Source organism: Plasmodium vivax, chromosome 12 (genome assembly GCF_000002415.2).
Source record: "Plasmodium vivax chromosome 12, whole genome shotgun sequence".
Taxonomy (NCBI): Eukaryota; Apicomplexa; class Aconoidasida; order Haemosporida; family Plasmodiidae; genus Plasmodium; species Plasmodium vivax.
In genome coordinates, this window is record NC_009917.1 from 2,084,345 (window position 1) to 2,104,878 (window position 20,534).

General features: G+C 40.0%; 7 protein-coding genes across 7 annotated transcripts, besides 5 other annotated features; 3 read left to right on the plus strand and 4 right to left on the minus strand.

Annotated features, from left to right (window-relative positions):
• Positions 1-1,288: 1,288 nt before the first annotated feature.
• Positions 1,289-3,163, minus strand: PVX_117700 (Pv-fam-g protein; the record flags this gene model as incomplete). Its single annotated transcript, XM_001615784.1, has 1 exon — positions 1,289-3,163. The coding sequence occupies one exon, from the start codon at positions 3,161-3,163 to the stop codon at positions 1,289-1,291; it is 1,875 nt and encodes a 624-aa protein (XP_001615834.1).
• A 3,289-nt stretch (positions 3,164-6,452) lies between these two features.
• Positions 6,453-8,160, minus strand: PVX_117705 (hypothetical protein, conserved; the record flags this gene model as incomplete). The annotated part of the gene is made up of 6 exons (XM_001615785.1): positions 7,804-8,160; positions 7,615-7,652; positions 7,391-7,503; positions 7,121-7,234; positions 6,781-6,931; positions 6,453-6,624 (listed from the first exon to the last, which is right to left on the minus strand). The coding sequence occupies exons 1-6, from the start codon at positions 7,813-7,815 to the stop codon at positions 6,453-6,455; spliced, it is 600 nt and encodes a 199-aa protein (XP_001615835.1). The 5' UTR covers positions 7,816-8,160.
• A 1,418-nt stretch (positions 8,161-9,578) lies between these two features.
• PVX_117710 (hypothetical protein) lies at positions 9,579-9,815 on the minus strand (the record flags this gene model as incomplete). Its single annotated transcript, XM_001615786.1, has 2 exons — positions 9,579-9,646; positions 9,692-9,815. The coding sequence occupies 2 exons, from the start codon at positions 9,813-9,815 to the stop codon at positions 9,579-9,581; spliced, it is 192 nt and encodes a 63-aa protein (XP_001615836.1).
• A 1,389-nt stretch (positions 9,816-11,204) lies between these two features.
• Positions 11,205-12,542, plus strand: PVX_117715 (dual specificity protein phosphatase, putative; the record flags this gene model as incomplete). The annotated part of the gene is made up of 3 exons (XM_001615787.1): positions 11,205-11,470; positions 11,647-11,701; positions 11,879-12,542. 3 exons carry the CDS (start codon positions 11,205-11,207, stop codon positions 12,092-12,094), a joined length of 537 nt encoding a protein of 178 aa, XP_001615837.1. The 3' UTR covers positions 12,095-12,542.
• Positions 11,587-11,610: a microsatellite.
• Positions 12,249-12,275: a microsatellite.
• PVX_117720 (hypothetical protein) lies at positions 12,512-13,438 on the minus strand. Its single transcript, XM_001615788.1, has 2 exons — positions 13,187-13,438; positions 12,512-13,083 (listed from the first exon to the last, which is right to left on the minus strand). The coding sequence occupies exons 1-2, from the start codon at positions 13,209-13,211 to the stop codon at positions 12,818-12,820; spliced, it is 291 nt and encodes a 96-aa protein (XP_001615838.1). The 5' UTR covers positions 13,212-13,438; the 3' UTR covers positions 12,512-12,817.
• Positions 12,714-12,772: a microsatellite.
• Positions 12,874-12,942: a microsatellite.
• Positions 13,439-13,822: 384 nt separating the features above from the next.
• PVX_117725 (hypothetical protein) lies at positions 13,823-15,592 on the plus strand (the record flags this gene model as incomplete). Its single annotated transcript, XM_001615789.1, has 1 exon — positions 13,823-15,592. One exon carries the CDS (start codon positions 13,823-13,825, stop codon positions 15,590-15,592), a length of 1,770 nt encoding a protein of 589 aa, XP_001615839.1.
• A 164-nt stretch (positions 15,593-15,756) lies between these two features.
• Positions 15,757-15,778: a microsatellite.
• Positions 15,779-18,103: 2,325 nt separating this feature from the next.
• On the plus strand, positions 18,104-20,204 carry PVX_117730 (protein phosphatase 2C, putative; the record flags this gene model as incomplete). Its single annotated transcript, XM_001615790.1, has 5 exons — positions 18,104-18,188; positions 18,332-18,400; positions 18,865-18,930; positions 19,165-19,334; positions 19,533-20,204. The coding sequence occupies 5 exons, from the start codon at positions 18,104-18,106 to the stop codon at positions 20,202-20,204; spliced, it is 1,062 nt and encodes a 353-aa protein (XP_001615840.1).
• Positions 20,205-20,534: the final 330 nt, after the last annotated feature.

Sequence of the window (20,534 nt, forward strand, 5' to 3'; positions counted from 1 at the left end):
CCTCTTTACCGCTTCCCCCCATGTGTGCATTTTTTTTTTCTTTAATGTAAGATGGACGCATTAAAACCTTTTAACACACGCATGTTCGTTTATAAATGTGAGGGACATTTTTTTTTTAAATCAATAGTAAAAAAAAAAAAAAAAAAAAAATCTCCATTAACACAGCTTATAAATGTTCCATCCAGTGTGTACCTAAGTAGTGTATTTTTTTTTTATTCTTGCCCGCGCCACCGTCCTCCCTTTACATGTTCCCTTTTCAACAACGTGCGCTGAAAAATAAGGTAGCCACGTACAGTCGCGCTCGTGTTCAGTGATGCGTTATGCGCGCAGAAGTGTTGCATACTTCCGCAGAGAGGCGAATTGCATGTGGTGTGTTGCTTCTTTTCATCCTGCTCCTTACGTTTTAAGTTTTACGTTTTAAGTTTTACGTTTTAAGCTTTACGTTTTAAGTTTTCGTTTTAATTTTTACGTCTTATTTTTTACGATTAATTTTTGCGTTTAATTTTTACGTTTCATTTCAACGTCGCGTGAGTCGCATCCCCTTCGGTGAGGGTCACCTTTTTTTTTTTTTTTTAACTTTCCTGCATTTTTTAAAATATGCATTATTTCACTGATAGATGTGTAGTGGCCTGGGGAGATAATCCATACAGAGCTACACTACACTCGTGGCGTACCCGATTCTCAGGAGGTCTCCAAACCACTGCCTGTAAATATGGGGTGCACATCTTAACGTGGCATTTGAACACGACCACCTTCTGGTGACACATCTCCCCACCCCCATGGTATAAAATAGGGACAACCAAAACTGCAATTCGGAGTTACTTTCCACATAGTTACACACCTGCAATGTTGTTCTTGACTGAGCACGGGTGGTATTAGCCCTCCAAACTGATGCATACAACACAGCTGCGTATGTCCAATGCATGGGGCAAGTCATATTTAAAAGATCTCTCATTAAAATGCGGAAGGGCGGCATGGCGGCATAGCAGCATAGCGGAAGGTGAAAAAATTGCCTTAGTGTGCACTTCTCCATGGGTGTAAAAAAAAATTGACAAACGGGGGAAAGATACACAAACAAGAGGGAATCAAAAAAAAAAAAAAAAAAACGTCATAGTGGAAGTTCGGCGTGGCAGGAAAAGCACACACAGGTGGGCAATGGAGGAGACAAAAAAAAAAAAAAACGCACCTCCGAAATGGTTCACAAAAAAGGCAGCACACGTGCATATGCAGTTATGCTAACACATAGGTAGCTCCGTACGGGTGCACCAACCGATTAGCACTGCTCCGTTTAGTTATACCCCCGGAAGTTCTGATCGTGCATAGGGCGAGCCACTATTTGGACCTTTTTTGGAAGGGGCTGCATCATCCCTTGTGCTTGGGGATTTACATAACTGTTCCTCCTCACGTTAGGTGTTTGAACCGGTTTGTTATTCGAGGCTGCACAACCGACTGGTCCACAAGAAGGTAGAAATTCACTGGAGGCAGATGATGCCTGATGCTGCAAGGGAAATTTATTTACATTAACAGGTTGGCCTAAATTATTACTGTATCGCATGACTGGCTGTCCTCCTTGCGCTAAGTTGTTATTAGGAACAAAGGATGATCTTCTCGGTGCAACTTGAGGAACCATCTGTTCCTGCATTATTGGATTTGTTTGCATATAACTTTGGTGAACATACTGGGGTGCTGCATTTCCATATGCGGGTTGAGCCACTTGCTGAGTGCAGAATTTTTCGTACGTCATGGCTGGTTGAGCACTGCCATACGCTTGGTAATTTTGCATTCCTCCTGTCAGGTGAACTTGCGGCTGGGAGGCTGCCTGCATATGCTGTGTGGGCATTCCTTGCACGTGTTGCTGTGTGGACATTGCTTGAACATGCTGCTGTCCGGACATTGCCTGCACATGCTGCTGCGGTGCCATCTGCAGGGGCTGGTTCAGCAAGATCCCTCCACCGGAGCACTGCTCAGACTGAGCTCCCATCACCTGTGCGTAACTTGGCTGCACGCACTGGAAAACATTCGGCTCATACGAATTGTATGTAGTGCTAGGAGATTGCTGCGCTTGGATTAGGTTGCCCATGGGACTTACTGTATAGATGGGACCCTGCTGCGTTTGGAACCCCCCTTGGAGCTGCCCATTCTCATTCATCATATACACATTTGGAAGAATTTGCTGCGAAATGGGCCCTCCTAGCGAATTATCTAGCTGGATCACATTAGTTGCTGGCATTACCCCTGAGGTGGTAGCATTCACATTTGCCTTATAAAAGCAGCTTCGGTTATCCCCCATGGGTTCATTTTTCATATTAACTGTACAGGGATATTTTATCGACTCTGTCATTGTGGTAGATGCATTTTCCATGGGGAGGTCTAGCTGTATAGGGGTAGAATCCATATCAAGTGGGTTCTGCATCACTGCAGGATCATTTTTAATGATGATATTTGGCCTTGTACTATTTACATATATAGGTTGAGGGGCCTTATTTTTAAAAACGATGTTAGCTGGTGGGGGGTTTATCACTAAGGGGGGGCGAGGTTCATTTGTTACTACCACTGTTGGTGGCTGCCTAATGTACAGCTGGGGAATTATTTGCTGATTCTTCAAAACAACTGGAGGAGATGGATCTACATAATTTGGGTTCAGCACATTCATGGCGTTATTCGTTTTTTCTTGCGTGTTGATAATTAATGGGTATGTAGTAGCATTATTCCCATTTGCATAAACCACCCCGTTATTTAACGTCACTACAGGTTCTTTGTTCATATAATTTGTATTCGTGTAGGCATAATCTGATTTCTCTTCATTTTTAACAACGACGTTCGCATTAGCTATGGTGGTCTCTCCGCCTTTGACATATTTTTCTCCCTTTTTTGCTTTCCCCCCATGTGTATATACACCAGGAGAGCTAGATATGTGCACGGTGCTTCTCCTTTTTCCATAGGACTTGCCAATCTTTTCTTCGCACAAAGTATCGTCATCGTCATTATCTTCCTTTTCATTTTTCGTTATAAACTCCACCCATCCCTCGAACTCTATTTCGCCTTCGTCGCTGCAGGTCTCGTTGTTTAAGGAGCTTTTCGCCGTCGGTTTGTAGCACGTGGCGTCTGCGCTGGAAAGCCTGTGTCTCCTGACGGAGCTTCTTCTGATTTTGTCCACCTCCATGGTTCTGCTGTGTGGGTCTGCGCGTGAGGGTGCGGTTGTGCGTGCGGTTGTGCGTGCGGTTGTGCGTGCGACGTTTTGCGTGAGTTCTTGTACGTTCGTCGTTTTACGTGTGTCGTTTTCCCTTTATTGTTTGTGCGTGTGTGGCTGTAAGCCTATCTAATGCGAAGGATGCCTGTCTGCACGACTGACCCACCTTACGCTATCACCATGAACATACGCCAATGCACAGGGGCATATATCGGTCCCGATGCGAAAGCACGTGCGTTTTTATTTACACAATAGCGCAGTGGCTACTTGACTAAATGGCGGAAGAAAAAATGTACGACGAGCACTAAAACAGACGGGATAGCATTCAAAGACGCATTTAATTTTCGGCCCTATCTTCGGGGTCACTTTTCTAACGTGGCAGCAGAGCTAATCGTCTACAAAAAGGGAAAAAAAAAATAATATGTGCACAAATGGTCCTTTTTAAGATGAACCTTGCTGCAGTCTACATGGTTCACACGTTGTTAGTAATTTTGGGGCATCTCTCGTTACTCCAAATTGCGCCACAATTTGTGTGAAAACGCAGCGCAGAGGTAGAAGTGCACATTTCATTCTGCAGAGAAATGCGAAAAGCACTCCTCCTATGTTGAGTTTATCCCTTAAAATTGCAACTAACCATGAGCAGCATCACAACGCGAGGGAATAAATCAGCAAACTAGACTTGTTCTATTGCTTCAGCGGAAACTTTCCTTTTTGAGACATAAATATTTATATATACATATATATAAACATATATATATACTTAGTGAAGAGCAACTAATTGAGGGGAAAAAAAAAAAGGTCAATTTTTTTTTAAAATTTAGCAAAAAAAAACTTAAAAAATAATTTTAAGGATCAACGAAAAGTTGCAGAACAAAATTAAATTTTGCGCAGCTGCTCACTCGGTGGCTGTAGAATATGAGGGAAAGAAATACCCAAAACGAATAAGCAGATGAACGTAGAGGGGGCAAAAAGCAACAACCAAACAAATCCGCAAAAAAAATAAATATTAAACCAGCGAGCTAAAAATAAACTGACCAAACAAGTCAGCTAAAAATAAATCGATCAAACAATTTCGCAGATCGAACAAGTGCATCAGTTGTTGAAAAAAAAAAAAAAAAAAAAAACACATAGGCATAGCCACACTACGGGTAGTAAACAATTTCGCGAATTGTTCTGCACAACGCAGATCTTACATTTGAGCAACAAAAACGAAAGGTCAATGTTACCAGTTAAAAATGCAAAAACTGTCAAAGAAATTTTGTGACAAAATGAGAAAAACAAAAATAAAAGCAAATAAAAGCAAAAAAGAACAAAAAAAAGAACAAAAAAAAGAACAAAAAAAAATTACAATTTCTTAATGGTTCATCAAATTTCAGAGTTAATTTTCTAATCCCTGAATTTCAAAAGCGTACGTTTTGCAACTAGCAAACAATTGGTAACTGCATTTTTTCTTTCTTTTTTGATTATTTAATTGTGAAAAAAAATTGAGCCAACAGATATATGCAACGCAAGGGGAGTATGAAATGGAGGTTTAGCCTCACTGATGGAGAAAGCTTACTGAAGTTTTTTGCCGTCGCCGTGGGTCCATCAGGTTGGGCGAAGTCGCAACGTACGCATGTACGTACGTATGTAGGTAGGTATGTATACACGTATGTATATATGTATATATGTACATACCCATGCGTGCGCGAATATGCCCATTGACGTGTAAATATACACGTTCTACATACACGTACCCGCGTGGGTGCAGGTTATTCGCAACTTTGTTAATTGTCCTAATTACGGTGAAAAAGCGAGTTAAAACAGTTGCAACTCATAATTTTCAAAAAAAAAATTTACGTAACTACTGCATTAATTGCAGTTAAAAGGTTTTAGCAATGTAGAACAGTGTGAATGCAGAGAGTTAAGCAGTTTTGTAGAATTACTTGTAACATGTGCGTGCGTATCAGTTGGACGTAAGCACAAAAATTTCTTTTCTTTTATGCCCGTGTGTGTGTGCGTTTTTTTTTTTTTTTTACGCAGTGTAAAGTGAACATTTCTGGCCAGGTTAATTTGCCGCGGATGTGCACATATGTGTACGTATTTGTGTACGCGACATTTACCACTATTCCGTGGTATTTTTCCATTTACGTGTAAGTTTTAAATCGCTTAAAAGGAACAAATTTCGGTTTTGCGCAATGTAGGAAATTTGCTTTCTCCATTTGGGAATGTTTGCCAAGTGATGTTTTTCTTGTTTTTCCTCACTTCGCGTTATTTTTTCGTACTTGGCGTTACTTTATTCTATTTCTTTTTTTTTCCTCACCTCCCCACAACAGTTCACCGCTTTTGCAAATTTATGCACATGGGTGTGTCTACCATTTTCGACAACTCAAGCGCGCGTTGATAGAAATGCTTCAAACTTTCGCAAAAAGGGGAAAGCAAAGCAAAGTGGAACAAAGAAAAAGGCGAAATTAATTCTGTCTATGTTCCACTTCCACAATTAATTGTAGAATTACCCCTTTAACAAAAAAAAGAAAAAAAAAAACAAAAAATACATGTTTATAACGCTTAATTGTTGCAACAATAAATAGGTTGAAAAAATCACCTGACCATTCAGCTAAAAGTGAGAAAATTGTGGACCATATTTACCCGTGCACACAGTTAAATAGCTATTTTTTTTTTTTTTTTTTTTTTTCCTTACAATTTGAAAACACTGTTGAGAAATTTTGGTTAGTCAAAAAAAAAAAGGAAAGTTCCACCTGTTTGGTAAAAAGTCACTTTTGTTGTAAAGCGTAATTAAACTACGCGCAACCACGGGGTGCTATAAAAATACCAGCACACTTGGGAGTGCATACATATGTGTGCATATGCGTACTCGTAAAGACACAAAGTAAAACATGAACGTCATGAAAAATTGCAACTTGTGAATCATTTTAACCTATCGAATTAGTGAAACCCCACAATGAGCGGGGTGAAAGGGCGAAAAAAGGAAAAAGCCAAAATGGGGAGAGTAAGTGATGTTAAAAAAGGAGTGATATAACACAATGCAACAAGGGGGTCATGAAAAAAAAGGATGCAAATATACATATATATTCACATGCGTACGTGTTAACGTAACAACGCTGGTCGGCCTTCTAAAAAGTGGAGCTATTGTTGCGTGGTTGTGCTCCCCTTTTTGCAAATGTAAACGTAGTGCAAGCTGTCATCCACGGGGGGGGCTGTAGCGATGAGAAAAAAATGGCGTAAACGAAATGAGGGGAAAAAAAAAAAAGGAACAAATTAGCTACATGCCATCTTTAATAACTCGTTCAAGTAGCGCAAACTTACCCACTATCCCTAACATAGGCCGCTTAACCGTTTTCACCGCGACGTTCCACTTGTAGTCCTGCTTTTGCAAATACCCTAGTCGATAAGTCGGTTGCGCATGCGATATGACAACAAAGACGCCTTCGGGCCTAAATGAAATTTGTTTTTACCCGTTTGGGGTAATTTTAGGGAGAAAATTTTGAACTCGGAAAATGCGAAATGTGAAAAAGGGCAAACGAAAAATCGTGGGAATGAAGAAGAGCCTGCCGTAATGAACGAAAACGCCGCAAAGAATGCTTAATTACTTTAACACGCGCGATACTTCGGACAACATTTCCTCGACGTTTTTCAGGGAATCTTCCGAGCAAACCACAGAGTCTAGACAGGCCTTATCCACGATTAGGTCAAACTCTGCATTTTTAAATCCCTTCATGTCGCACACGTTCATTAGTATGTCTGCAGGGGGTTGTAAGGAGGGGGGCATCTATTTGGCGCAGTTGCTTCGTTTGAGTAAGCCCGCATAGGCAGGTTTAACTCTATTTTCATGTGTGTGCACCTTTACACGTATACGAATTTGCTTCCCTCTTTTTGGAGCAAATCGCTTATATGCAAAGGAGCACCGCTACAGTGGCACATTTTTTTTACATTTTAAATTCGGCTTGTCCTTGTACATTTCTTTCATCTTATTTATGCACACGGCGGATGCATCGATGTTCGTTATATCTGTGTAGCCATTGTCTAGCATTTCTTCGCTGAATCCTTGGGTAGGCAGCAAATAGACGAACATATGTGTACGAGTTAGCGCGCGTATGCAACATATGGGTAGGAAATGCCTATAGGATAGACACTTTTGCCTATCGGGGTTCACACAAAATCGAGCGCGCATGTTATTTGTACATGTTCGTTTATTCCTACTTGATGTCCCACAGCCGACATTCAAGATTTTTGCGTCATTTCGTACGTCCAGCTCTGAGAAAATGTGCTTTACACTACACCATTTTTGATGCCAGTCAAATTGCTCTTCTTCGCTTTGGAGGGGAACAGAAACAGGGGGAAACATGAAAGGCAATCGATTTAATCGAAAGGGAGCGAATTGATGAGATTGGCTCATGCAAGTGGTGAATTTATTCCTGTGTTACTTTGTGTATCGCTCGTCCCAGTAAGATATGTTGCCGTACTACATTGGGACAGAAAAAAAAAAAAAAAAGAAAAAAAAAAGGAACATTTTAGCAGTTTACAATGCAAATGTAGGACGAGTTGAATAATTTTTTTTTTTTTTTTTTTTACTAATGGCAACTTCGAATTTGTGTATGGCATACGCTACATACATTGTTACGCATTTTTTTAATCGCAATTTTGTTTGCACTTTTTGTTGCAACTTCGGTTGCAATGTTTGTTGCAATTTCAGTTTTAGTTTTTTTTCGTTGTTTAATGTACTACTGCCATGGTGAAGGAAAAGTCGGCGTCGTATTATCTGAACACATGAACGGAAATTGTTAATCAGCACGTTCGGGTTTCCGCGGATCAGGCGTTTGTTTTCTTCTAAATGGGAAGAAAAGAGAGTCGGTGTTTTGAAGCACGCGCACACATGTTTCGTTTTGGAGGGACAGTTCATTGGATGAATTGGTTTTTGCTACATCGCGTGGCCATTAGGATGTGCTCCCCTTAACATTACGCGCTTGTTTGCCTTTTAAGCATACCTGGTTTTTTTTTTTTTTTTTTTAACCTCAAATTAGGGGTGCCACTTTGAATTGGGGAAATTTGCCCAATCTTGAAAAAGGAGGAAAATACACATATGTGTAAGAGGAATATTTACGTAGTGTTTTTTTTTTTTTTTTTTTTTTTTTGTACGCAGGTTTTAGGCAAAATTTACACAGATTTGTTTGCGGGCTTTGCGTGGCTTTTACGCATGTGCACGCAGCACGCCCAAGTAGCACGCATAAACACATACATGCGCCCTTGTGGTGCGCTAAGGCCGGAATAAATTCCATTATTTCTATTTCGCAAAATTGCGGAGGCCCTCCTGTGAGTAGCTCTTCCTCAAAAGCATAAGTCACATTTTTGCCTTTTGTTTTGTAGTTAACAATACCGTGTGTTTTACGAGGTGAACTCTGCTGCCTATACAAGACAATTTTTTTTTTTTTTTTTTGCATACTTTATGCAGATGTGTGTGCATATTTAATAGGCCCATTTTTTTACTCATTTTACCGTTTGAAGAATTTAGTTCTTTCGCGGGTATTTCTTTTTATAATAACTTTTCATTATCGCATAGTAAGTTCAGGATTTTATTTTGCATTTTGTCGATTTTGTTTAAGCGCTCCTCTATCTGCTCGTGGGGGGAGTAAAAAGGTTTTGCTTTATGAACAGGATGAAAAGAAAAGAAAAAAAAAATCAACGTCTGTTTATGCGCACAGCACGTCGTCTTAATGAGATTTTTTTTTTTTATTTGCCCCCCCAGTTTAGCACATGCTTCGTCATTTTGCTTCGTTTTTTCCTAAATTCGTGACGGCAACGCGCACTGGGGGTATAGGAAGAGCTAGGAGGCATGATCGACTACGCTCGCTACTTTAACGATCAAAGTGAAACAATCGCGATGAGAAAACATCCGTAACGCGTTACACATTAGTGTGGAAAGGAAACAGCGCTACATTGTATGTGTAAATGTAGAGCCATTATATGGATCATTACATCTTTGAAGAGAATTTTCATTTTTTCGTTTTTCTCATCTCTATCTGGTAGTTTCTCTTTATTCATTTTGTTGACAAAAGGAAGGGTTTGTTACTTTGGCACAAATTGGGTTACCAAAAAGGGAGATAGGAAACCCTTAAAAAAAGAAAAAAAGGGGGTCCATATTTTTTACGCTTCTATTTTTTACTTGACATTTCAAGTGCAACGGTTATGTTGGGAGGTAAATGTGCATACAGGATTGCGCTACGGGGTATTTTGCTACACAGCTATAGCGCATACATGAGGGTTCATTCACGATGTTACCTTTTTTTTTTTTTTTTCCTACGCTTTCGCACAGGAGTAAGGCAGAAAAATTCAGGGTGGTATTCGAAAGAGATGGGAGTTTTTTTTTTTTTTGTGTATAAAAATGGGAAGTTTATTTTAATAACCATTTCATTGGCATTGGCGCGTTGTACTTGTCCCCCTTTTTATATCCTTTCGTGTCTGTAAGGTGGAAGAATGTTTGGGGATGCTTCCTATAAAGCGTACGTTTTTGAAGTTTGTTGGGAGCATTTGGTTGGTTGCCGTTTGCTCTGCTTTTTTGTTTTTTCAGCCTCAAGTATTTTCGGCTTTTTATCTTTTCAGATTTTTGGCGTTTTTCGAATTTCTGCATTTTTCATTATTTCATCTTTTTTGCGTTTTTCACATATCTACATTTTTCATATATCTGCATTTTTCACGTTTCGCACTTTTTGTTCTGCCCTTTTTTTTCTGTTTTTTTTTTTTTTTTTTTTTTTTGCGCTATTTTGAATCGCTTCGGATTCGCTCTGATTTAATTTTTTTTTTCTGCTGAGGGTTTAACCTTTTTTATTTTTTATGAGCCAAAATGTCTTCCTTCTTCTTCACTTATTTATTTTATTTTTTTTAAAAATAGTGACATACTTCTACTTTTTGTTGAATTTTTTTTTTTTCAAAATATTCGCATTAACATGGCCACACTGGTTTCAGCATCTCCAATCTGTACTCGATTTTTTGGCACGTATTTGAAAAAAGGGTTACGTTTAAGATGAAAATACAAGGGGGCCAAACGAATCCAAATTGAAAGAAAAGCGAAGCGAAGAGGGAAAAGAAAACGAGAAAAAGAAGGCGGAGTACGACGGCGCTTATATAAATAGCACCAGCAGGTAAGAAAAGTAGCCTATGAATGGGTTGGCACATATATATGTAGCACAAACGGGTGAAATAAGTAGCGCACGAATGAGTAGAAGAAACATTGCGAAAAGGAAGTAGCGTAGAAGGACGAAAAAGAAATTAACCCATAGGGCGTGGGGGAAGGCAAAAACTGACTATCAAACGTGTTGTTGTGTAGTTTTACTTAATTTGCCTTTTTTTTTTCTTTTTTGTTTTTAAATTAGTTTTTCAAGGTCTTGGTTATTTATACGCAAAAAAAAAAAAAAAAAAAAAAAAAAAAACCAACCCCAGTTTGTCACTCCACCGTGTGTCTTTTAAAATAAATTGTTTTTTTTTTTTTTTTTTTTTTCTTCTTCGTCTTCCATTTTTTAGCTTTACCTTAATTTTTTCTTTTCCCTTCCCCTCCGTGTTATACGTTTGAAAAGTCCTATTTCGAGCACACCTCCTACCTTTTTACACCTCAGAAATGTTGCCACATGTGTGTGTATAAGTACATTTCGCACATGTGTATGTAGATATAAGTGCTCCTTTTTTTCGTGCGTGCGTTGTGGGGAAGGTGGTCGGACTCCAGGTTGGAGGAATTTCGCGTCCATATCCCGAGCTCGCAGATGAGGGTGTATTTTTTTTTATTTTGTACACAAGATTGTAAAGAAAGTGCAGATATTACGGGAACAGGTGTATACACACATGCGCGCGAGCATTCTCCCATGTCCACTTCCTTCCCTCGCACATGTCTACTCAGGCGCACACACGCATACTTACGCCATCGCCCAACTTGCACGTAAATCTGCCATTAGCAGTAGTAGTAGCAGAAGTAGCAGCACACACAGCCTCCATTACACGTAGCCATTTTCCTCACTCCAAAAATTAAATGATTCCAATATTACCATTTCTCTATTTGGGAGACAGGGATGACATAGATCATGTTGAAAATCTTAAAGAGAATAACGTACAAGCGCTGGTAATATGTTGCACTTATTTCGAGTTCCCCGAAGATAAAGTCCCAAATGGGTTTGCGGAATTACGAGTTAATTTGGAAGACATAGGAATGGAACAAATATCTTCCTATTTTGAGGAATCCAATAATTTCATTCATTCGTATATTAAGAAGGAGCAGGGGGTTCTCATCTCATGCTGGTACTGTTTTTTTTTTTCTTTTCTTTTTTGCGCCCTTTCTGATGGAGGTGTGCCTGTGTGTGCACCCACATATAGTATTCATTTTGGTGTACCCTCGCCATGCCGCTCATTTGAGTATCCCCCGTTGCGTATCAGTCTGTGCGTGAATAGACACTCGCGCTGCTCCCCCTTTACAGCCAAGGGATCAGCAGATCGTCCACGATGTCGATAGCCTATCTGATGGGAAAGCAGGTACTTTTTTCGTGAGAAAAAATTGGAATGTTTCTCTCGCCCCTCTGTGGTCTTTCGCCTTGTGTTCGCACAGTTCTGAACGTTCAGACAGTTCCACACTGGCACTGTGTCTACCGCAAGTTGGTCATTTTTTTTATCCTCCCTTTTTTTCCTATGACTGTACCTTTTGCCGTGCAGAATTTTTGCCTCATCGAAGCATTCAACTTTATAATGGAGAAGAAGACCATCTGCCCGAACATTGGGTTTATTGAGCAGCTGTGTGACTATGAAAAAGTTTTAAAGAACAAAATTACCTTTTCCTCCAAGAAGTACATAAACTGGTTTACCTCCGAGATGTGTGACAACAACGTAATGACGGATTTCAGTATGGAGTGCAAAAAGAACACCACGTAGATTTTCGTTTTAACAGCGGTCGTTTCGAGTAGTGCCTAATCGTGGGCCACTCTACTTACAGAGGTAGCGAGGCTTAATTTCTTTTGCCCCGTTCGAGCGAACAGCGGGTTGTCTGCGCAAGCATGTGGAGGGACACACACGTCCAGATATATGCGCACGTGCGTATAAATTTATCAGCTCGTTCACGTAAAGGTAAAGGTGAGGTGAGGAGGGGACCCCCATTTTTGATTCATTTGAATAGGCCCCCCTTTTCTCTTTAAATGAGCAGCTAGCGTGTGCGTCTTTCCTCTTTGATTTGTTCTCCGGAAGGGCGTACAAATGTACGTATATATATTTATAAATATATAGTTATATATAGTTATGCATATGGAAGGTTCAGCAGCAATTTTCGCTTCTCCCTTCTGCCCCCTTTTTTTTCTCAAATATATGCTTTACCCTAATTAGAATATGCATGTGCGGTTATTAAAAATTAAGAAATGATGATCATTTTGTTTATTATTCCCATTTTGCGTCCTTTAAAGTCTTACTTCGTGGTACATAAGACCTTTGAGCAAGTTTAAAAATTGACCATTCTGTTTTTATTAAAGTAAGCATGAACGGAGAATTGCATAGGTTTTTTTCTTCTCCCATTATATATATTTTTTTTTCTGTTTTGCATTTTATGTTTTTTCGTTGTGTGTAGTAGCTCGTTTAGCATAGTTCTGAAAATAATTCGAGGTTTGTCTAAACGTGTTGAATGTCAGTTTGTCTTTTCATTTTGAAGCGTTTATCACTGCGTAATGATTTTACTTCACTCCTGCTTTTCCTTGGCCTTCTCAAAAATGGAGGCATAGCAAAAAATGCGTGTGTCTGTTTGTTCGTGCAAATATGCGTATGCATGTATATACACTTAGCTGCGGCTCTGTGCCCCTGAGGGCTTCTTTCCTCACCACTTTTTTTTTTTTCTACCTTCTCTAAACAGCCAAAATAGTGCTTAAAAAAATAGCTATCTGGAAAAAAAAAAAAAAAAAAAAAAAAGTGCAAAATGGCTAGCCAGTAAGGAACTTAGCTGAGCAATTTTGTTCAGCCATTTTTTACGTAGTCGCAAGTCACCTCGTGGGGGTGTGCGAAGGGACATAGTGAGTGAACGGATTAAGTCACGTGCAATTAAGTGCAGTGTGGGAAATGCCGATTTTAAGGGGGGGGTAATTCTCAGTACTGGCGATTTGTTTCCACAGGAGGGGTAGACGATCGTAAGCACAGCGGATTGTTGTTCATTATACGAAAAAAATAAAAAAAATGAAATGAAAAGGCAAACGAAAGCAAACGCTACATTAAGTAAATGTCGAAATAGCGTTCATGTACGGAACAGTCGAATATATGCCAAGTAAAGTGAAACATAACTGTATGGAAAACAAGAAAGGAAAACTTGCACTCTTTCCCTCTCTACATGCGTAGACGTTCCCCACAACTCGCAAAACGATGAAAGGGCCCTACGCATTAGTAGGTATAAGGGAAAAAATTGTATGATGGGCCAAAAGTGGAGCCAATTCTTTTTAAGGGAATTTCTTCTCATGCCACGAACTGGCTTCTCCCATTTTGCTAGCAAATGAGTTACACTCATTTCGCGTGTTTTTCCTTTTTTTTCCCCCTTTTTTTTTATAACCTCCAATGTTTATTCCCTCCACCCCAACAGATGTGCCGCACAAACGAAGATGGCTGATGTTGTTTTTTTTTTCCTACTGCTGCATGGTAGACAATATGATCTGTTTCACATTCGCGCCAATAAGTACAGTGACGTACAAATTGTATGGAATTTCGAATAATATATTTCCGCAGGTTTACCTGGTTATATATTCTATATTTTCAATCCCGCTGTCCTTCTTGTTAAGTGAATGTTCGTTACGAAGCAATGTGGTGTGCAGTTCGCTACTGCAATTCATGGGGTGTTTGTTAAGGTACATATACTGGGAGAACTTAACGGTTGTTATGTTTGGTCAATTTCTATCATCAATTGGTCAAATAATTTTTGTGAATGCTCCTCCGGAAGTTTCCCTGGTATGGTTTCCAGAGAAGGAACGAATCATATCCACCAGTGTATCTATTATTTCGAATGTGTTAGGCACAGCAATCATTTATTTGTACGTCCCCTTGGTGGTAATAAATGAGAAAGACATACAAGTGCTACTGAGCCACATTTGTTTGGCTAGCTTTATCGGCTGTGTGATGGTAACATTGTGCTTTGAAAATAAACCCCCTCCCCCGGTTGGTAGTTCTGTGCTATCCAACGCAGAATCGTTATGCGACATGGAATTTCATCCAAATTTTTGCTTGATTGAAGAAGATCAAAATTTCGATACGTGCTACTTATGTATGGACAGTCCAGTAGAAGAGACTAGCGAAAATAAAATCACCAAATGTTTGAAAGAGTTGAGACGATTTTTAGTGGACCTGAAGGATGAAATTGAAAATATATTAACAAAGGAGGAAATTATAAAAATATTAATAATATTTTGCTACTCAGAATGTTTAATTAGTAGTTTTTCGGCAGATATGTCTATCGTTTTGAGAGAAAAAATGATAAGCAAAAATTACTTCTCCTTAGCTGGGTCATTATTTATATGCAACACAATATTGGGAAGTGCCCTAGTCTGTTTGAATGCCAATAGTGCCCATTTTAAGCTCCTAATCCTTATGTGCATATGCATGATTATGTCCGTTTGTGCGTTACTATATCTGACTGGACATCCCATTTTGATCATTCTCACTTTAAGTTTAATCGGCTTTTGGTCTGGTCCCTTACAGCCAATATGTGTTGAAATGGCATCCATAAGAATTTATCCCATCAATTCCAATTTGTGTACTTCTCTCCTTCAAGTAATTTCCTTTTCCGTTAGTGCAATTTTCATATCATTTTTTTCGTACATATCTACCTATGTCACTACTCCCCTCGTGGTCTTTTCCCTCTCCTTCCTCATGCTGCTAATCGGTCTGAAGTTAAAACCGATTAGTAGTAAGGAGAGTAAGAGGAGGGAGCCCGCTACCACGAATAATATTTCCTTCTCATATAGAAGTGGACTCATAAATAGGAACACATTAATCCGGACGCACAAGCTTGCCGACTTATCTGTGGACCTATTTAATGACCTTTTCCATGAGCAGGAGCGCCATGAGCGCGATGAGCCCTTGTTTGGGGCAGCCCCTGCAGATGCTCTCCTCGAAAGGGGAAGCAGCAGCGATTCGGAGAGCATAACCCAGGAGGGACCTACGGAGTTAGAAAATATCCCCACCTGTGTAATGCGCGAAATGAGGGAACATCCAGGGGGAGAAGACCACCACAAAATCGAACTGAACAGGAAACTCAATTTGGATAACCTAAAAAAGGATCTTTTCTTTTATAACCAAAAAGTCGAATCGCCTAAGGGGGGGTCTAAATCGTTTTCCAGAAATTACTGCGATGAGTGTAGTGCCCATTTTGACGAGGAGAAAATGCACTTCCCAAGGTACAACACCTGCTAGCCATTTTGCTAAGAAGGAATTCTGTCCCTTTGGTAATTTTTTTTCCAGTGGGGGGCGGGGAAGCCGACGCTTTGTGCGCAAGTTCAGGGGTCTACTAATTTTACGTGCCCATCTTCTGACAATTTATTTTTCAAAAGGTGCGACTGTAAGGCGGTTAAAGTGCCTACTCGTTTTAGCACTTGAAAATTTTAAATTTATTACTATTATTGCTATCATTATTATTGTTTTTTTTTATTGTTTTTTTTTTATTATATTTTTTTTTTTTTCTTTTTGGACCCGACAGGGCACACAGTGCTGCCCCCCTCCACCATTTTAAACATTTGGAAGGTCTTCCAAATATGCCTGAACGTTTTGTCAATTTTTCTTTCGTATAAGTGAACACATCGCATGTTTACCAAGAGAATAAAGGGATTCCCTTTTTTGTTTGTTCCACTTTCTGGAATGGTCGAGAAGGAAAAAAAAAACGTGGGATGACGCGGTACGCGCTGGGCATGGCTCTTCCCGTTTTGGTTTTACGCACGTCCACTTGTTAGTGGATCCTTTTTACGTTTTAAGCTGCACTATAACGTCATGATGTTGCACGATGCGCTGCTAAGAAGTTTACTTCATTCTTCACTCTGCTTTTTTTTTTTTTTTTTTCTCGCTTTACCGTTAGATGTGTTCCTAAATTGTGCATGCATAGGGCAGGCGCAATGCACGACAAAAAGAGTTTATCCCTTTTTGTGCCCTTTTCGCGTACCATCATGAGAGGTGCGCACTTGCAGCTCGGAAGCAAAAGAGTCCAAAAGGGCTGCTTCACGGAACTGGCTTTTCCCGTTTTGTCACTCGCATGCAGTAGATGTAGAGAAGGGCAAACAAAATAATGCACTTATGGATAATCGCTAAAGAAAAGCCATTTGAGGAATCCTCCTCTTAAGCTATCACATTGTGAAAAGAGATTCTACCCCCCATAGCGGGCATATATTAATGTGCATGTGTACTCCGGACACTTCACAAAATATGCACATGCTTGGAGCGCCTCCCCTCCGTGAAGTTCGGCTTAAGTCGGGCTTCCCCAATTTCTACATTAAAAAAAAAAAAAAAATTAGTTCCCATATGCGGGGAAGTAATTTCTCATTTTTTCCTTCCCAACTGGTTTAGCACTAAAATGCCTTCCCTGTGCTGAGGCTGCACGGGGAATGTGTTATGTGCCTATTTATACATAGCTATGCATATATATATATATATACACACACATGCGCTTCCACGTACGCATATTTTTGGCTGTCTCTAGGCAAGAAGCACTCCCGTGAACTGCCGAGGAAAAGGCGCTTCACCTATGAGGCACAGACTTACGCCCGCGAGGGGGAAACATAACCGTTTATTTCTTTTTCGTACCCCTTTTTTTTTTTTTTTTTACGAAACGGTAAAAGTTCTATTTCTAAAACTGGCTAGCCATTTCGTAAAAAAAAAAAAAAAAAAAAAAAAAAAAGTCTTACATGTTTTATATGCTGCTCCAAGGAGATATGACCAATTTGTGAGGCATTTAATTTTTCCCCTTTCTTCCCTACCATGTGCATATGAATAGCTATGTGCATGTAGATGTGCATAGCTCTTTGGTGACTGTACAACGAAACAGGCTCGCCTACCCAAGTCAACTGCAAACATGCGTAGATTTAATTTGATAAGTACAAAAGAGGTGTCCGAAATTGTGAGTTGGTACACCCATGTCTGTGCTGGGACCATGCAGGGCTACCGCGCAACGGAGGAAGATGTAAGGCTTATTTACAGGGGGACAGGCAGTGCCCTCGATTCCTTATCATTTTAGCAGAGTGACGCACTGGACAAGCCTACAGTGCTACATCGTTGGGTCGTTTCATTTATGATTTTTTTTTTTTTTCTTTTTTGCCCCGCTGTGAAAGAACAAAATAAAATGGGAGCACTCACCCAAATAAACATTTCTTGTGCACATTTTGTTTGCTTCGTAAAAAGCGAGATTATAATTTATTTAACGTTTTCCCATTTTTCGATGAAAGAGCCCTTCGTTCTACCGTGGTGAATGGGCACTGAAAGTTGCGCCAAGGATACACGCAGGTGTACATATCGCCTTGCGTGCCCCCACTCAACGGTGCAACATTCCTTCTCCCCTCCGCTCTCAGGCAACGGTCATCTTGGCGTCTCTCAAAAATTTCCCCTCCTGCAGGTAGGATGGTGCACCCCTGGAAATGGCTAATGAATAGGCATTTCCACCCCAGGAGTGTACTAATCTGGATGCGTCAATTTTTGTTTCGCGGGAGTGCCGTCTGCGCCGCACATCTTCATATTGCACATTTGCACACTTGCGCATTTCCCCGCTTCACCCTTCTTTCCGCTAAATTAAGGCTGTGCACAATATTCGATGGGTAAACAACGCGACGAGGGACAAGAGAGACAATCCAGCTCTTTCCACAAATGAGACGTCAAACAAACAGAGCACATGCTCAGCGCGCGCTCCTATTTTAGTACCTCCTCACATACCTGGGGTTAAACCAAATGCGAATTTTCGACTTCCCCCAATTTAGCCATATAGGAAAAGAGACGGCCTTATACTGCGCTCGAAATATAGCGGATTTTATAGGTACCTTTGCAGGAAGCGAATGTTTTTAAAATAATTTTTGGCCATAAAACATCTTCCCGTGTTGCACATTTTGACCCATTCCAATTTGAAAACAATTGCAACTGTGCAGAGTGATTTTTTTTTTTTTTTTTCCTTCCTATTAGGAAACTGCGAAACGTTGGACGCCCGTAGCATAACAGATGCCTGCATCCAGATGGACAACGAAATTTTAAGTGAGTAAAAAAATTGTATCGACTCCAAAATTGGGGTTAACAAAGAGATGTACGCAGAAGTACAATTTTCTGTTTGCGTTTTTCTTCACTCGAAAGAACCGCACTTATGTCATGACTATGCTCAACGCACAGTGTTGTCTATTTGTCTATGTCTACCCACGCGCATGATTGTGCATAAGCGCTGTGCCCCATCTACATGAGGAATAAATCCGCTTTTATTGGCCTTTTCAAAATGACGCGCCTTTTTACTCACCCCATTTTTTAGACAGCAATTTTGCCAATAGTGGATCCACTGGTAAGGAAGATGAGAGGGCCTTTTTTTTTTTTTTTTTTTTTTCAAAATAGGGGAACATAAAAATATCCCTCTGTAGGAGCCTTCTCGAAATGTGCCTCATGAAGGATAAGCACAAAAATTGTCATTCTTCGTGATATGTATATAGATATGCCCCCATCACCTTTTTCAGCCATCATTGCCATCATTGAAAAGGTTACGAACCAGGATGTTTTCAAGCTTTACATTTGCAACTTAGGTAGCCCCTCGAAATTTTTTTAGCTTACAAAATGTGCCCTCTCTTTTACGTTTTTCGTTTTTACGTCAAATAGTTGCGCGCGTCGTTGGGCGATGCCCCTCCATACGCCCTTTCCCCTTTTATGCCTTCTCGCTAGCGCTAAAATGTTCGTTACTAGTTAGTAACTACCAATTATTAGCCATTAATTATTACCTATCAATGATTACCCCTCCCCTTCTTATTACACCTCTGCAGGGGACTCCCGGGCAATGCTAATCAAGAAGGATGGGTCGTTCATCTCCCTGAGCGAAGATCACAAACCGTACAACAAAAAGGAAAAGGAGCGAATCGACAAAATTGGAGGGTTCGTGGAAAATGGAAGGATACTCGGCTACATTGGCGTGTCCAGATCGTTTGGGGATAAAGTAAGCAGCAGCTTCTGAATATGTCACCCCATTTGAAAAATGCAGAAATAGGGGATAGTAGCGATCGTTTCTTGGCTACACTTTTTTTTTCCCCTTTTAATTTAAATAAAAAAGAGATTTAAATACGCGCATCGAAACTGCTACCAAAAATAAGGAGAATGCCTCTTTTTTTTTTATGAACCAACTTCCCTTCTGTAGAACTACAAAGGAAGGAGCAGCGTCCCGTATGACCCCCACGAGACGATGATCACGTGCATACCAGACATAAAAATTTTTTACGCAAATTGTGACGACATCTTAGTGTTAGGGTGTGATGGAATATTCGAAATGCTTTCATGGAGTGATGTCGCCAAATTCAGCTACGAGTGTGTCAATAGGTACTCACTAAGCGATGCAGTGATTAACATTCTAGACTATGTGTTGTTGTCTGGCTCCAGGGATAACATAACGATCCAAGTAGTTAAATTTTTTAATGAGCAAGTGGAGAGTTTCCACTTTCGAGAAAAATTGGTACCCAGCATTTATATACATGATGAGAAGGTAACCAAGTATGAATTCTATGGAAGGTTCCTAAATAAGTATCACATAAATGATAGGAACATTATTAACAACTTGATGGAATACTGCAGCGAAATAAAAGAAAAGGGGTGTTCCATTGGGCCATTTTTAAAAAGAATGCGGGAAAATAAAAACACACATATTATACTGAATAGGAGGAATAAGAAAAACATCAAATATTTAACGTTGCCAATTCTGCAAGAGGATCTCAAAACCAACAATTCTTTTAATGCCATGGATCAAAACGATTTCAACAGCATGAGGGAGTTTTTTAGAGAGTACGACAAAAAGATGAAGATGGTGAATTGTTAAAAGGGGGGGGGACTAGAAAGACGCGGTGAATTAGGCGAAGATTACAACAATTTTTTGTTTGGTGTTTTCACTGGGTTTCTACATATGGGTTTGTACCCCACATGGGGGAGCGAAATTGTGGAGATGAAGCATGCACACTACTGTATGTTGGCCAAAATGTGCTCGAAAAAAAGAGAGGCACATACATGTTTGGTCATTTTTCGAGCAAATATTTGTCTTTAAAGATGTTATCAAAAATAAACACCCATTTGTGCAGCAATTTTTACTCTCTCAAGCGTGCAGAGGAACGAATATGTGAAGACACACTTTCGTCACTTTTAACTTTTGAGA

Coding starts and splice junctions, on each gene's coding strand:
- PVX_117720 (XM_001615788.1), bottom strand. CDS start 13,211: ATGTCCCTTCGCACACCCCCACGAG. Junction 13,084..13,186: donor CCTTCGCACACCCCCACGAG/GTGACTTGCGAC, acceptor TTTTTTTTCCAG/ATAGCTATTTTTTTAAGCAC.